At 35.5% G+C, this 18,236-nt stretch overlaps 1 protein-coding gene across 1 annotated transcript in view; it reads right to left on the minus strand.

Annotated features, from left to right (window-relative positions):
* The window catches only part of ATRNL1 (attractin like 1), a 573,257-nt gene that overhangs the window by 542,383 nt on the left and 12,638 nt on the right, over positions 1-18,236 (minus strand). Inside the window, exons 2-5 of the mRNA XM_033131140.1 lie at positions 10,916-10,999; positions 9,640-9,753; positions 4,394-4,522; positions 2,705-2,913 (exon numbers count right to left, since the gene is read on the minus strand). Coding sequence (XP_032987031.1) covers positions 2,705-2,913; positions 4,394-4,522; positions 9,640-9,753; positions 10,916-10,999 — 536 coding nt within the window. The remainder of the gene's footprint in view (positions 1-2,704; positions 2,914-4,393; positions 4,523-9,639; positions 9,754-10,915; positions 11,000-18,236) is intronic.

Raw genomic sequence — 18,236 nt, forward strand, 5'->3', positions numbered from 1 at the left:
TTGTTACACAGTAGTCATGGGATGTCGGGTATAGCATAAGGAATATAGTCAGTAATATTGTAATAACTACGTGTGGTATCAGATGGGTACTAGATTTGTTGGGGTGATAGATGGGAGGGGAATTGGGGGACAGGGAGAAAAAGGTGAGGTGATTAAGAAATACAAATTGGTAGTTACCAAATAGTCATGGGGATGTAAAGTAAAGCACTGAGAATATAGTCAATAATACGGTAATAACTATACATAGTGCCAGGTGGGTACTAGACTAGTAAGGGGGATCACTTCTTAAATTATGTAAATGTCTAACCACTATGCTGTACACCTGAAATTAATATAAAATAATGCTGAATGTCAAAATAAATAAAGTGTAAAAAAAAAAAACCTGCCAGATTTTGAATCTTATAAAGACTGCCTCCTTAGCTCTCATTTTCAAATATTTCTAGGTCTTTGATCATTCCTCAGATGTCCTAGAAATAAACCTTTCTCTCTATCCCTCAAAAATTCCTCCCCATTCTACACATCTGAAATAAAAAACTCATTTCCCCCACTAATAATTTTGGTCATAATCCCAGCTACTGTAAGCTATGCTTCCTTAAATATAGAATCAGGGATCAGGTTTGGAACTCAAAGGAACCAGTCTAACTAAAGAAGCACAATATCTCTCTCACACAGCACTCTACCCTCAAAACATTCACGTCAATTCAGAGATCGTTTCTGTAATTATTATAATTAATAATGGTATAAAGTGCATCTGATTTCTGTACATTTTATAATTTATTTAAATATATATATATATACACACACATATATGTATATATATGTATATATATAAAACTACACATATTATCATTTTGCTTTTGCTTCCTCATTTCCATTTGCATATAGACATGTAAAAATCAGGAATTTTTATGATTTGAGGCATTACTAAAGAGAATATGTGAAAGGCCAATTAACAAAGGACAGGGAAACAAAAGACAACATTATTTTAAACCATATTACAAAATAAGCTTTTTCAAAGAAGGACTGATAAAAGAACAAAAAGACAAGATATGTTCATAAACCACAGTGTTATACAAATGTATTCCCCTTTTCCTTTCAAGATGGTTGAAACAAAATGGAGATGAACAGCAGTCGAAGAGCAGTTTGAAATCATTATGTGTATAAGTTATACCTCTATTTCTCAGGCCTTAATTTAAATATATTCTTATACCATTCTCCTTAGAAAAGGACATTAGTTTAGTTTCAATACTGAAATGAAAGAAAAGATACTTGAGGCACTTTTTAGGAGAAGAAAGATCACAGATTATTAAAATAGCCACTTAATAAAATACATGACAGTATAATCAAAGAACACTAAGAAATTTGTATCTGCCATCATCATACTAGGTAATCAAATTCAATTCAATAAGTAATCACTGGTATTTTGTGTGGCTGGCGTAACTAATTTTTTTAATGAGATAACATGGGTTTAAGATGGACATAATTTATACGAAGCCTGAAATAATTCTTTGAAGTACTCAACAAACTCAGTAACATGTTTTTAAAAGTTATCTCAAGAGTAAGGAATACTACTGTGTGACGACCACATTCCCTTTGGTTTTCACTTAGATACCCTGCTTCCCCCAAAATAAGACCTATCTGGACAATCAGCTCTAATGCATCTTTTGGAGCAAAAATTAATATAAGACCCGGTATTATATTATATATTGTATTGTATTGTATTATATTATATAAGACCCGGTCTTATATTATAGTACAGTAAGACCAGGTCTTATATTAATTTTTGCTCCAAAGGTGCATTAGAGTTGACTGTCGGGCTAGGTCTTATTTTGGGGAAACACGTAGCACCTATCGCTACTATTGCTACACGATATTATAATAATACATGATCACTTAACTTCGGAATATATATTTCCTGATTTCCTGAGTCAAAGTTCTCTCTATCAATAGGATTAATACATTGGCACAAAGTACGCTCTCGATATATAAGTATATTTAGTACAAAGTAAGCTATAGATCGGCAAGTATATGGATAACAGGCCTAACTCTCCTTTTAATTCCACAGTGACACAATTTATGATTTTATATCCAAATACTTAAGTCAATTAAAACTCTTCAATGTAATTTAAAATTAATCTTTAATAATAGATATTTGTAAAAATGGTTTTGAAATTCTTCCCCAGGAATCTTTCGCAATGAACAGCTGAAAGATTCTAGCTTCTATTTTCTAAATATTCTACGTTCTTTTAAAAATAGCCACAAGAGGTCACTCTTTCCTAAGAAATAAATTTAATATGCTGCAGTACCTTAAAGATACACATTTATTTTCACAATAAATTATTTATGTTACCCATCATAAATCAAATTTTAATCCACCACACATTAAAGTCAGTCATCAAACCTTTGGGGATTCAACAAAGAATTACAGAAAATCACAATGACTGTACAGCTACAATTTAAAAAGAGCTTCATATTTAACGTCACTTGAGTCTCAAAACAGCATGTGGATTAAATCTTTACCAGTTCTATTTATTAAGAAGCAACCTATTAAGAAGTTGATTGTTCACTGAACATTCTAAAAACAAAACAAATACATGAGACTTGGGTGTTACAAACTATAGCAAAACAGATGAGTGTGGATTTGTACTAGTCTACTAGATATTTGAATGAATGTTTCAAAAGCCATCACACCATACATTCTTACCTTGCCAACTATCATTGCAGACACACAATTTTTCTCCTGTTAGGTCACAGTAACCGTGATCTGGACTGCCGCAGTTGGCTTTGCAGTAAGGAATATCACAAGCTTCACCCTTCCAGTATTTATCACATTCACAATATACTTGACTTGGAACAGAGCTACTAGTTGTACACTTCCCATGACCAGAGCAATTGTTAGGACAAGAATTGATTCTGTAAAATATAATTCACATATATTCAAATTCAAGGTAATTGAGAAAGAATTTTGGTTGATTATTTTGTAAGCTTTATCATTTTTATGTTGTTTTATGTACTTCATTTAATGGAATTTCACAATGAAACTTCAACTAACTTCTGTACCCTTTTACCCCTAATGCAATTCAGTTATATTTACTTGCCACAGGCCTTAGTTTATCCAAAGAGTTTACCTGGCTACCAAGACTCCAAACTTCCAAGGATTATACACTCAACATCTGCAGAATATATACTATTCCAAGCACAGTGCATTGTAAAGACTTAAGTACTCAAATGTTTTGAATATATATTTCACAGAAAAATAAATAAATTCATGAATACAACATGAGAAACATGTTGTTTCTCATGAAACAACATGAGAAGCCAAGATATAACTTGGTTATATAATATTTAAACAGCATGCTATCACCTATATGGCGTTACAAAGAAACGAGATGTTTGCCAAATTTTAAGGCCCTTTAATCAATGACATTCTTTCTACTATATATTTATTCTCCTTTACATACATACCTGAGACAAATAAATCCTATAATAAATTGTTGATTCTGTAAAATATAATTCACATATATTCAAATTCAAGGTAATTGAAAAAGAATTTTGGTTGATTATTTTGTAAGCTTTGTAGATATTTAGAGTATTTTACTTCTGGTGAAAAATTCTCTGGTTACCATTTTTCTACATTCTAAAGAAAAGAAAACAACTGTGTCTAGTTGCTCTGTGCCACTCCTGTGTCTGTGCCTTCCTGTGAAACCGTCTCTGGCTACATCACTTCACCCTGCACTTTCAGATTAAAAAAAAAATTATATATAGTGTACGACACAGCATAGATTCTCAGTAAATACTATTTTTCTTACTTTAGGGGAGACAGTGGTAGAGCCATCTCCCTTATCTCTTAAAGCCTCAATTTCCTCCTGTGTAAAATGGGAAAAATTCCCACTTGACAGACTGTGACGAGAATGAAAGAACATAATGCATACAGGGCCTCCAGTACAGTCTATGGAATATGGAAGGACTATGAAAACATTAGCTCCCATACTTCTCTTCATATTAGGAGTAGGATCCCTTGGAGCACAGAAAGGCAAGTGACTGACTCCCTGTAATAATCCCACACACCTGTCGCTACGAGTGAACTTACACTAGTTCATATTTGTTTACTTAACCATTTACCAACAATTTTAAATTTCATAATTTTTAACCAAAATCAACGTGCTAGCATAACGTCCTGAGACTAGAATGTATCCTAATACAAGCTTAGACAGTATTTGAGGCATGATGTTAAGATTTTGTCACTTAGGAAGAGATCCTGTATATTTTGTAATTTAACACACTAGTTTCGAGCCTGCTCCTCAGATATAAGACATTTACAAAAACAAACAGTAAACTCTTCTAAGTCGAACTACAAGAATCATTACAATATGAAATTTTTAAAAATACTTACGAATAAAAAATGTTGAAACCAGTTAGATTATATGCAGCATCACTAAAAAAATGTAAGAGTGCGTAGCCAGATGTCGTAACGACTTCAGGCACAGTTTCATTTCCTCTTATTTCAGGAACTATCAAACCACTGTCAGGGAGCAAAATTGAACGTTATGTATATTAATATACATATGACTATTAATCACATAACATTTACTCAAAACTGTTCTTCTCATGATCACTAAGTATCTATATTGCATTAAGCAACTAGAAGGAGAATAAATCTGAAACAAGGTCCTATCCATTTCTCATGCAATTAGCTCTACCACTGCTGTCAACAGACTAACGTCTACTTTCATGCCACCACTCTCCTTTTTTTCTTCTCACCATTTAGACTTACTGTCCCATTTCTCCCTTTTGTGCTGTTATCCATTCTCTCCTAATACTCTTGGGTGGTCTTTTACTTAACTCTTATAGACCTTCACTTACAGCCACCTTGGTACTCTGACCTTGTAGCTTTACTTTTTGCCACTAGTTGCCAATTCTGATGAAGCCAGAAGGAACACTTCACACCAGCTAAGTGACTGCAGTGACATTCTAGTTACAGTTGTACACTTCCAATACACTAACCTTGGTGTTTCAGGTCATCTAAAAATATATACTTTTTATAGTTCTTTAAAATTTTGCATTCTTATACAAATTATACTAACATAGGACTATTCCAAAAGACAATCTCAACTGAAGTCCATATGCACACAAAAGAAAACTAACTTTGTTGGGGGGATACAAATGTGCAAACGCAAGAGTTGTAAATTAATAACTGGTACTTCTCCCTTTTTAAGGCTACTTGTTCGTGGGGGGAAATGACATCTCTTCATTGACTTATTTCAAACTGCCCTCTCTAAATCTGTGAAAACACGCAACATGAGAAAGAAGTTGCCAACAAGAAATACAGTACTGAAAACAGTCAATTCGTTCAGACACTGTGAAACTTATCTTGAGGCACCATCAGGAACTGAATTCCCTCATTCAAATCATAGTTGACAGAACAAAACATATTGTAGTCAAATGATTTATTTCCCAAACTTAGTCTCAAAAGCAAACAAATTAAAAAGTAATCAGCTCTTGATGCTTTAATAATTGTTATTACACCTACTGGCTTATGTTTGTGAAGGAACAAAAGACTTATTATAGAATTCAAATTCTATAATAACAGTCTTAGTTACACATATGTATTTTCATTGTAGTGAGATTATATCAAAATGAGTACATTGCTTAAAAATAATATTCCCATGTCTTTATAACAAAGTTAATCTTTCTAAAACAAATTAAAAGAATAGATTTGTTTGCCTGGTTGTTTGTTTATAAGTATTTTAAAAGCATTACATGCAAAATGCTTTCCACTTCTTGCATAACACACCAAGCAATTTGGACCAACCAACCCTGCCACTGACGTCAACTAGAAAAATGACAAAGTTTATAAAAACAAACAAATCTGCTTTAAGGCACTGGAAAACTAAAAAGATGGTGAGCCCAGACACTGGGGCCATTTCTCTCTCCTCAAGGGCATTTTATGATTGCAAAGTTGGAGGTGAGGTCTGAAGCGCTAAGAAATGAGGCTGTATTACAGAGCTGGGAAAACAAAAAGTGGAAGCCAGGGCCCTCTCTTTGACCTGGAACCGCCAACGAGTAGGAATAAAAGTGAACTAGTGAAAGACAGGCCTCCAGGGGACCGCACGGCAGTGTGGGTGTGAATCACCTCAATACCTGAATTTGGATTCAGTTGACTGTGGATAGCTAGTGTCCCCAGGCACCTCCCGTAGGAATATAATGTCTTTCTACGTCGCAAATTACTACTACATATGATTTTACAAACATCATGTTTAGCACATGACTATCCAACACGCAATAAAAAAAAAAAAATAGCACTTCTCCAATCCAATCCATTCTCCACATTCTAAAATACCTTGCCTATATAATAAAGTCCAATGAATTTAGTGTGGTACACAAGAAAACAATACTACAGCTATTGAGGGATCACAAAACCTGAGCTCATATTCTGAGTCCATCACTTAGCTAGGCAAACTTGGACCACTCTCAGAATCTCTCTGTGCCTCAATTCTCCATTTATAAAATGGCAACAGTAATACCTAAGTAAAGGGTTATTGTGAGGCTGAAACGACGTAATGCACAGAAAGAACTCTTGCACACTGCCTGGCATAGAACGAGCATTCAGTAGATAGTACTGATTGCTGTTGATTCAGTAATCTGGCTCCTACTTATTCCTTCACATTTCCTATGATCAAGTTACTCATAACTGCTTACTATTATCCCCACATATAATGTCCTTTGGTATGACTATGCCTTTGTACATGTTTTTCTCTACCAAGAATATCCTATCTGGTCCCCAGACTTTGCCTATCATTCTACTACTCATGATGAAATTCACCATGAAGAATTAGTCACTTCTTCTGAAGTCACGTAGCAGTCTTTCAAAACTTGATTATAATACTTATCGTGTTGTTTTAAAAGTCTGTTAACATGCTGCCACCAGTGCCTAACTCCTATGTAGTGACACAGCCTCGAATCCTTAGCATTTCCCAAGTGATAGGCGTATCTCTACTATTCATGGAGGGCCCTGACAGTTTATGGTAATGAGGACCCATGGTGGGCCGCTAGATAGTGTAAGCTATGAGGTGAGTCAGGATAGGAGCTGGCCACAGCAGAAAGACCAACCATGTCATTTAAAGGCTTGGGGCTTTGACAAGAAATTAATGTGACTTCTCGAGAGGAGAGAGGCTAGACACTGAGTTTGGCCTTGTTGCCAAGGATCCAATCAATCATGCCTCCATAATGAAACCCCAATAAAACCTCTGCACATCTGTGGGTCAGGTGAGCTTCCTGGATGGTGATACACATTAATGTGCTGGGAGGGGAACACATCCTGAGGACACAGAATTTTTGTTTATGATCCTCCGAGACCTCTCTTCATATGACTCTTCATATGTGTCTCTTCATATTAAGAGACACATATAACTAAATTATAATAAGTCCAGTGCTTTCCTAAGTTTTGTGAGTCATTCCAACAAATTATTGAACCTGAGGGGGTAGTTGGAACTCCTAAATTTGTAGCCAGCTGGTCAGAAGTGCCAGCAGCCTGGGACCCCTGACCTTGCAGCTGGTGTGTGAACTAAGGATAGTTTTCTGTAGGGCTGTGTACTTAACCCAAACCTGAAGTTTGGCCCAACTCCAGGTCATTGGTATTTGAAGTCACTGCAGTGGCCTATATTTTATTCCTTATTATATCCTCCAGACTTATGATGGTCTCTGGAATTGAGGTGATCAAAAGTGGTAGATGAGGATAAACGGGATCAAATATATGGTGATAGAAGGAGAACTGACTCTGGGTGGTGAGCACACAATGTGATGTATAGATCATGTATTATAGAATTGTACACTTGAAACCTATGTGATTTTACTAACCATTGTCACCCCAATCAACTTTAATTAAAAATAAAAAAATTAAAAGTTTGTTAAATAGCAAATACTTACACAACTGGAATAATTTGTACAGCTAGATTCTAAGTTCTCAGCAAAGTGAAATACAAACAGTTTACCTTTTAAGTCACGAGACTGTCAAGTCCTAATCCTGGCTCTACTATCTATTATATGTAAAACTTAATTTCCCTAAGTCTCAATTTTCTCAGCTACAAAAAATGGAGATAATAGTAATTCTTCCACAAGATCCTTGTAAGGATTCAATGACATTTAAACTGCCTACCACAGTGCTTAGCATCAAATGGACAGTCAATAAACTTGAGTTTTCCAGCTCCCACGGGATACCTAACAGGAACACTTGCTAATGAAAAGTCACTGCTTCCATCTTCACAGTCATATATACTAAACCTCATCCTGCTAATTATCTTACAAAAGATTCCTTTAGTGTCAAGAAAGGGTTGGTAACAGTGTTAATGGACCACTATTCATTAATGCAAAGTCATTTCAACTACTAGAAAAACAAGTGAAAAGGCACACATCTAAATGATGATCAGTCAATGGTGTCGTTAAAAACAAGAGCAAAGAGAGCAGAGTGACACCTAAATTGCTGAAAACAAACGTATGAACCCAGGATCTTATCCACCTTACAATGTACCTTTTCACAAGGCTCTACTCCATTTTATATCTGTTGTCCTTAGATGAAGAGCTATTCGTGGCTACCCTTCATATAGTTTTCAAACAACTCAAAAATTAAGTTCTAAAAGTATTTTGAGCAATAGCAATATCACAGAACAAGTGCCTAAGCTTCCAAGGAGTCATTTTGAAATAGTAATTTGGAAATACACGTGCTTGCATGTTTGTCCAAAAACATAATAGTTCACATTCCTAATAAACAGAATATTTGCAACATAAAAAGTAAAAATAAAAAATAAAACAAATTTTGAAGGGAACATTAAACTTTATCTGTGTTTAAATTTTTAACAATGACTGAACATATAAGAGATACTGTATAAATAACAAAAGTAAGGAATAATGTCACTCTCATCAACAACCACATTAGTTAAATTATACACAAAATCCACACTACATGGTCAAAATTTTTCCTACATCTACTATATTTTCTCCTATTCACAAAACATTCTATAGTTTGTACATACGTACATAAAAAGATTTTTTAATTGATACTGAAGGTGGTGTAATTTTAAAATTGTCTGACTACCTGAATAACAATAAAAATTTTGAAGCAACTAAAGCTCTCAAATTTTGAGAACTGATAGACACACCCTCTTTAGTAAACTATTACATAAAGCGTAACCTTTTTTAAACATATAAAGTTTTATCATTTTGCTAAAATAAAAAGACAGTTATAAAATATATAAACTGTCTATTGATTTCTTTGTCATCTAGAATTTACATTAACTTATCCAAATAGTTCTGAAAACATTCAAATCACTTTAAAAGAATAAGCTATATATGGCAAGAATAAAGGATATTTATTAAGAAATCTACATTTCTGATACAGTAATTCTTTATATTTGCTATATCAATATTTACATATATATATATATATATATATATATATATATATATATATATATTTAAGTTGACAGTCACGGTATTCAAACTAGTATTACAACTATGTTTGAAATTTAGCCATCATAATCTCCACAAACTTTTTGGTAGTACAGATCAATATATACTTAAAATTAATAAATTATAGTTACTTTCCTACAATTATAAGTTCATCAATTAAATATAATTACTCACCTAAGTACAGCTATTAAAGGTGCATATATTGAGTCTCCATCGTAAACATACATATGATCCCAACTACATTCTGTAGCAAAATGATTGAATCTTAATCTTAACACTGCGTTTGGACTGAAAAAGATTAAAATATTTTTAAATTAGTGTGAAATATACAAATCAGTCTGAAGAAATTTCAGCCAGAGAATTTCATTAAAAACCTCTTTACAAATAATTTTGCTTTAAATCCTTAAGTCACCAGCGTAAAAGATTTAGAAGCAGTCATATCTAATTTGTAAAAATGACCTGTAGCTTAAAAATCTATTAACAGGCCATATGTATGTATCATCATTTTCTAAAAATTTAGTCAACAGGAAACGTTCTATGTCTTGATTAAGGCAGAGGTTACAGAGATTGTATACATTGTTGAAACTTAATTGAACTGTACACTTAATATGGTTGGATTTTATTGCAAATTGTACTTAAATAAAGTTGATTTTTAAAATTCAACACTCAAGAAGCAAGCATTTTTATTTCTACACAACCCTTAACTAGAGGCCCTAATAAGGTCTACAAATTTTAATTAAAGTGTCTCAATATGATACACTATTTACAAATAAAAAAATAAAACCAAAGGAGCACAGGGAATTTATAACTTTTAAGTTCAAAAAGAATTTTAAAATACCCCCAAAAAAAACCTAATTTTCCCAATACACTCTTTTAAAATCATAAAATGGTTCAAAACTAATTCATATCAATTAACTTATGAACCATTCACAATATGTTTAAACAGATAAATTCAGTCTCAAGTCCTCATTACTGAAAAAATACTTTTAAAAGGATAATTAACTCTCTCTTCTACAAAAAGTTCTTTCTTAAACGCACTTAGAATTAAAATGCTGAGTAGTATGAACCAATAGCATAATTCAGTATGGAATATTTTTATACTTTATGGAGTCTTCAAATTCCATAACAAGATGTTTAAAACAAGCCAAAAATGCTTACTTGATTTCATGCCACACTAATATAACAAAAATAAAATGTATGTAAAAATTAAACTGTTATCACATGTGACAAAGTAATTTATATTAAACGTGATATTTAAAAGTTGTAATCCTATAAAAAATATTGTGACTAAAACATTCAATTGCTTCTAATAAGAAGCTTCTAATAAGAAGCAATTGAATAAACTATGTTATATAAAGGTGTTATATTTTAATGCTTTAATATTGATATGACCTCCTTCTTTATCATTTCAGAATAAAATAAATTAATTTAACCCAAATTGTATACTTACTAGCCTTCAATTAGCCATGTACATTTAGTTTTATACTTATAGTTAATTGGACCATCTGTTAAATATCCAGAAGGTTCTGTTAACCTAGAAAACAAAATCATAAAAATAATCACCTTAAAGTAACTTTAAGACATATAGTAACATAAGAAAATTAAAAAGACATCAAACCAAAGGAATAGGGCATAGCAATTTCCAGAAATGAGAATTTATTTAAAACTTAAGAAAACTTTCAAATTGCCATGTATGTCTCCTTACCTCAAAAGAAATTTATTTTGTATTTCTGTAAACCTTGATGTATCATGACTGTTTCATTTTACATAGTGGGAAAATGCACTGAAAAATTGAATATTATATTGATGGGTTGAATGTTGATGCAAAATAGACTAAGTTAAAGTTCCTCTGCACAAAAATTAGGTGGAGGGAAAAGGAGGAATATCAAACACACTTTAAAAGGTGCCGATCTGTGGAATACAGCAATAGTATGCATGCTTACCACTTCCAGAGTTACACTGTTAGCTATAGTTGGTTGTTTTTCATGCACCAGGACTGTGAAAGTAAGCCGTCATCAGACGTACTAAGCTTGGCTACCTGCTTTTATTGTCATTTTCTCTTGTCTACTTTGTACCTAGTCCAAGAATTCAATCAATTTTCAAAATAGGGTAAATGGAAGGTTTTATAATTATCTTCTATTTTAAACATGAAAAAAGATAATTAGAAAAACTTCTGATTTTCAGAATTTAAAAATATTTAAAACAGGATCCCAATTCCATTTCACTTTGTTCTCCTTAGCTCCAGCCCAATTATTTTACCAACGAAAGACCATATTTTAAACAATTACAATAGCTTCCCATTTAGTCTTAATGTACTTATATATGCATACACACACACACACACACACACACACACACCCAGGGTTCATCCATCTTCATATAATCACATATACAACACATGGATACATACATACATATGTGTATATAGACACACACAGATATCAGGATCATTAACTGGTTTTAGATAAAATTAAATTTTCCTTATATTAATAGAGTCTTGAAAACATTAGGAAAAAAGTTGTCATCTACCTAAATCAAGGTTGACAGAAAGGTCAGTCAATATGAATGTTATTTATAAATCTTTCATAATCCCTGCCAATTACTTTGGCCAACAAAGGGGTTAATTCATGCTTGAAAAGTTTTTGAAGAGCAACAGACAAATTCCAAAGTTCTCAAATTAATGAGATAATAAATTGAGCATTTTCTAGGTATCAAGTACTACTGTAAGCACATAATGTGATTACATCATTTATAAATCTCAAAAACCTTATGAGATAGTAAGTAGTTATTAATATATCATTACAGACGAGAAAACAGCAGCACAGTTTAAGTAGCAGGTTAAATAACTTGTCCTGATTTTTCACTTCCAATAATACCAGGTGAAGTAATTGAGACAACCTCCCACTGAACATAACTTGAAAAGCTAAGGAACAATTTTAAAATCTTAAAAGCAGTTTATAAGTAACAAAATGGTAAGATCTACCAAGCCAACACCCAAGCTCCAAGATCCTTTAAGAGGAGCCAGGCATTCAGAACTACTTTTGCTCTGGCGAGATTTGTCTTTAGAGGACACTGCCAAAAGGCTGAGAGAGCTTTTGGCAGTCTCAGGGAGGGAGGGGGACACAAGTTGGAGGCAATGACTCACAAAAGGTAGGGGCTCAAATAAACAACCTGGCACTTTGAATTGGGAGACAATGACTTGCACTTAGGTTAAGGCTATACCAGAAGTAAACTAGCCCTGATGTGGCTGCAGCCTAACTATGAGTCACCCAGGTGGCAGAAAATCCCACGATTTCCATCTGGCTTAAGGTGATACCACAACTGCTGGAATGTGAAGGCTCCTAACAGGAGATACAAAAATACTCTCTAAAGGAAGATAATATTATCCTAGATCTCAAATCATTTCCACCAATATTCAAATAAAATGTCTAGCATGATCAAAAATAATTAGGCATATGAAGACACCAGGCAACAAAATAAGAATCAACAGACAAACAGGAAGAGACCTGAAGATATTCCAATTATGGAGATTACCAGATGTGTCCTATAAAACAAATAGGCTTTACTGAGCACAAAAAGACAAGATTTTACATTTTGGTGGTTAATTGAAAAATTTTAAAAAGTAACAGAGCATATTGAAAAAAAAAAAGAAAACTCTAATACTGAAAACTACCATAATCAAAATTAAGAATTGTATGGACACAACAGGATGAGAGATCCAGAAGAGAAGTCCATAAAAATATCCAAACTACAGCAGGATGACTGAGGATTCAGCCCGCTGGGTTTGGGTTTCTCGACCAGGGTAAACTCAAAGGAGCTGAGCTTCTAGATGAGGGCAGGGAACTACAGAATGGGAAGTAGAAGGACAAAAGCAAACACATCAATTACAGTCTTGTAACAAATTATAGAAACAAGAAACGTAACAGCTTTACATAGTTTCTATTTGCTTGTTACAGGTATATCTTCCCCTTCACGTTTTTACTTTGTATGCAAGTTGTTGCAAGTTAACATTTAGACTTCAGATAATGGAATATCCGTGTGACCCTAACTGAATATGAAGATTAATTAATATAACCAGTGACGGGCACATGACTCTTGGAACTGTGTGTCTCTTCATTTGGGACAAAGTGTGAGAACTTCTTCACCTGGAATAAGCGTATCTTCTTAGGTAGAACTACAGTGTGGTTTGGTTGTTGGGGAGCTCATGTATGCTTAGAAGGAAGCACACAGAAGCTGTGTAATCAAAGGGCAGACCGTGCCAGTGATCCACCGCCTCTCACCTCAGAATCCCCACTATTTGCCTACTCTGTAGGTCTGGGCCCTTTAAATACTATCTCTGCCAGATGCCTGATGGGAAGCAGGCATGCTTTGTCAGCACTGGAGACGACTGCAGGAGAAAAGCTTCGCTTCCTGGTTCCAACGCACTTACTCAACAAGCTCCTGCAGCTTGTGGGCTTCGCCAGCACCAGGCTCCTACAGTACCAGACACCCGCACCGGCCACTCACAGCTTCAGCTTCGCCCCCCACTTCCCCTCAGGCAATTTTGCATCAGAGCGCACCCAGTGCATCACTGCCACAGGAATAGCTTTCCCCAGCATCCTATAAGGTAACCATGGCAACATCCAAAGGGCAGATGTCAAGCAAGTCCCATCAGCGCAGCATTACAGCAACTTTTCTGCCACATCCCGGCCCTCCCAACAAGGCCTGGATCTCAGGCCAGGAGGCGAGGGCTGGGATTTAAGGGCTGCGTCTCAGCCAGAAGGGGAGTCGTGCTTGCTCCTTCCATGACTATTGCTGTTTTGCAGAGTCCTCTTTACTTCAGAGCCAATTTCCCATTACTCCAATCCTTGTTACACTCAATCATTCTTTACGTTAAACTCTTCCCATTAAAATTACTATGTGCTTCTCTTTCCTGATTGGACCCAACCAATCAATTATAATAATCAAGGATATGCAAAATAAAATCACAACAACATACCACTCTGCACCCAACAAAATGGCCAAAATTTTAAAGACTGGTTGATAAAGTATTAGCAAGGATGTGGAGGAAAAGGAATTCTCATAGGAATAAATTATTACGACAACTTAAGAAAGCAATTTGCTATTATGTTGCATAGTTGAAAATAGACATACTTCTGCGGTGGCCGGCAGTGTTAGAACTACTCGCCCACCCCTCAAACCCCCTTACCCATGTCCATACACTCCAGCCTGATTCCTCAGGCCAGCACCTGCACCTCTGCAAAGGACGCCACTCTGGCTGCCGGAACCCCCCCTTCCTGTGCGTGTGGTGGGCAGAAAGTGCCTGTGATTCCATACCCTCCCAGGGGCAGCCCTTAGCCAACGCATGATTTGGGTTAGAGAGTAAATATCCCAAGCTTCCTTAGCTCTTTGCTGGGATAAGACAGAAGTACATCCCCTACGCAGCGTTTCCCTGTGGAATTAAACTCCAGTCACCCACTGAGGTAGCTGACTTGACAACACACCTCATATTGGCTCCCTCTCTTCTCTATATCACTTCTGTCAGTGCCCCTGCATCTCCCAAGTCAGGGAGAGGATCCCAGTAAGGTCTGTGTGCTCAGTTCTTGTCTCAGGACCTGCTTCAGGGTGGTGGAGGGGAGGGTGACCAAACCAACAATTAGTACCAGGAACGAGGACGTCAGGATGGGATTCTGGGGTTGGCTCCCTCACTAACCAGATGGCAAGAGCAGCCACACTGAGCGTGGCAGACCGAGTGATAATCCGCCATGGCCTGCCATAGCATCACAAGACGAAGACTTCCACTCGTGGGGAACTGAGATGGGATACCAGCGGAAGGTGATGGACTGACTAACGCAACCGGCTTATGCAGTATCTCTAATACTTGAGGAACAGTAGCAAGGGCAATTATAAGGAGTGTGGAATGCAGTGACTGCTATTAAAAGCAATGGATATGCTAAAGGAAGACAACCGCAGCAGTATGCCTGTAGTGCGACACGTCCCCATGAACAACTTTCATCAACATCCTCTAAGACTCAATTGGCCAACCACTAAATTTAGATACAGTGTAAAAGCCACCGGGCTCTGTAACATTGAAAGAGACTACTCCTGAAGCCAGAGGGTAAATCAAGCTGAAAAACCTGCCCAGGACCAGACTATGAGAGGAGCAGAATTACATAAAAAGTTTAATTCACAGCCTGCCAAGACTTCGGTGCTACAGATGGTGCCCCTAAAAGAAAGTGAAACCCTGACACCTAGGAGGGTGTCATCTGGGTGGATGACCTAAGGACCCTGACTCCCCCAGATTTTTTTTGAACACTATGGGCCTGCAAAAGTCTTTCAGAAGCCAGGGTTGACAGTGAGACAAATAAATTCCCACCCTCTTTAAATGAATACTTGTTCTTAAATGATAGCAACAAGTAACAGCAGAATTGAATTAAATAAATACCATCAATCAATCGAAACTGGTTGCAGTAATCTTGCATCCAAAAGCCATACAATCAGTGACAGCCCCATATACAGTGAATACACAAAAAAGATAAATTAAAAGATCTTCAAATGTTTGAAAATTCAGCAAGGCTTCTAAGTGACAAGGGCTATTAGAAAATATTTTTAATTGAATACCAAAACCACAACATATCAAAATTTATGAGACAAAGCTAAACCAGTTTGCAGCGAGAAACGTATAGTTCTAAATGCGTATATTAGAAAGTTGACAATCAATTATCCAAGATTACAGCTCATGAAGCTAGAAAAATAACAGTAATTAAGCCACAAGAAAGTATAAGAGAGGGAATAATAAAGAACAGAAATCTCTGAAATACAGAACAGTCATATAATAAAGAATGTTAACACAATTAAAAATTGGCTTTCTAAAAACTAATAAAATTAATAACCCCCTAGCAAAACCAGCAAGAAAAAAGTATTAACTACCATTATCAAAAAAGGAAAAGAGGGACACCATTCCTGCTGATACAGAATGAATAGGACATTAAGAACAACTTCCTATCGATGAAATTGACATTTTAAATGAAATGCAAAAACTACTTTAAAAGTACAACTAACTTGACAAAACCAATACAAGAAAAAATGGAAATTACAAATATCCCTCATATAAAAACCCTAAACAAAATATTATCAAATTTAACCTGATAATGTGTGTGTGTGTGTGTGTGTGTGTGTGCACGTAGTATATAAAAAAAGAATAACATACAGCAGTCTGCCTGAAGAAGTCTATATAAAGACGTGGATGCTCATTATATAACATGCTATATTTAGGGAACTGCAAGTCACTCAGTGGATCAATAGGGAACGTCTAAAGATAAGACCATATAGGGTAATCCATAGGACAGTGGTTATAAGAATGGAGAAGATGAATTTAACAGTTCTTCAGATTAGTTCAAATAGAGAACCCATAAATGTAATTGTACTAATCCCCTGAGCAACTGAAATTTCCCTAATTTTTTTGGATTAAATTCACAAAATCATTTGCTGATACAGTATGAAAATCATCCCACTCCTAACACGAAACTCCTTCAGGGAGAGAAAGCAGCTAGACAGAATGCTTTTCTCAAAAACGACGAAAGGCAAATATGGAAACCCCTGCAGCCTGAGGCAAAAACTTAGAGTAGACACAAACAATAGATACACCAAGAACCAGGGAGGAAAATCTGCAGAATGAATTCTGTGAAGAATTAGAACATTGCAAAGCGACCTAGTGCATGAGCCTGGGAAATGTGGGAAGCCACCTGTATGCCCAGGGCAGACTACATGCTCAGAAAAGACCTGAGAAGACTCTACACTTTCACCTCTGGCAAATTTTTAGACCCAGAGAAAGAAGGAAGTAAAGGCTAAGGCAGGGTCCTAAACAACATAGTTAGGCACTGAAGGACTGCCAAACAGAGTCAATCTGCAAAGACTGGGAGGGTTTTTTATTTTCTCTTGGCGCCAGGCATTCCAGGAAATCATGTTGAAATACTACGTGACCACAAGCTAAAGGAACAAAGACTTTAGAGACCCCACACACAACAAAGAATACAGTCATTACAAAAATAGTTTAGAAAAGTCACTTAACAAATACACAACTACAACCTGCATAAGCAATAGAAATGAACCCAGAGGTGGGGGAAGAATCTGATTTTTAGAATTATCACATTAAAATAATCAAATGTCCAATCTCCAACAAAAAAATTACAAAGAATGCAAAGAAACTACGAAGTATGGTCCATTCACTGAAGTTAACAGAAACTGTCCCTGAGGAAACACAGACATTGGATTTGCTAGACAGACTGTATCAACTATTTTAAATACACTAAAGAGCTAAAGCAAATCAGGAAAATGATGTCTCAACAAATAGAGAATATGAATATAGACTTAGAAATTTTATTTCACAACCTCAAAGTCATTTTTATTCCCATTCCTTTAAAATGCAAGGTAATCCAAGAGGGAATCCTGTATAAAAGTTTCCTCTGGATCTAAGCCTGGTATAGATCCGTCAGTGAGGTCCATTAAGAAATCCTTCTTCCTAAGTTTCTAACTTACAGTTGCAAGAAACTCTTGAAATCAAAATATTGCTAATTTAAATCACAAAAAACTTCCAAAATCAGGGCTAAACCTAATGATACAAATTATCAGACACAAATTAAGACTGTGTGACAACAGTTTAGAGTCTCAGGGACTTGACAGGTTTTAAAATTCTGATTTGTTCCATGACCGTACACAGCTACTTCTGTTTCTACTTCTTCTATGACCCAAGAATAGCAGCATAACATATGCAAAAAGCACCTGAATACACA

This window comes from Rhinolophus ferrumequinum, chromosome 16 (genome assembly GCF_004115265.2).
Source record: "Rhinolophus ferrumequinum isolate MPI-CBG mRhiFer1 chromosome 16, mRhiFer1_v1.p, whole genome shotgun sequence".
In the NCBI taxonomy this organism is placed as follows: domain Eukaryota; kingdom Metazoa; phylum Chordata; class Mammalia; order Chiroptera; family Rhinolophidae; genus Rhinolophus; species Rhinolophus ferrumequinum.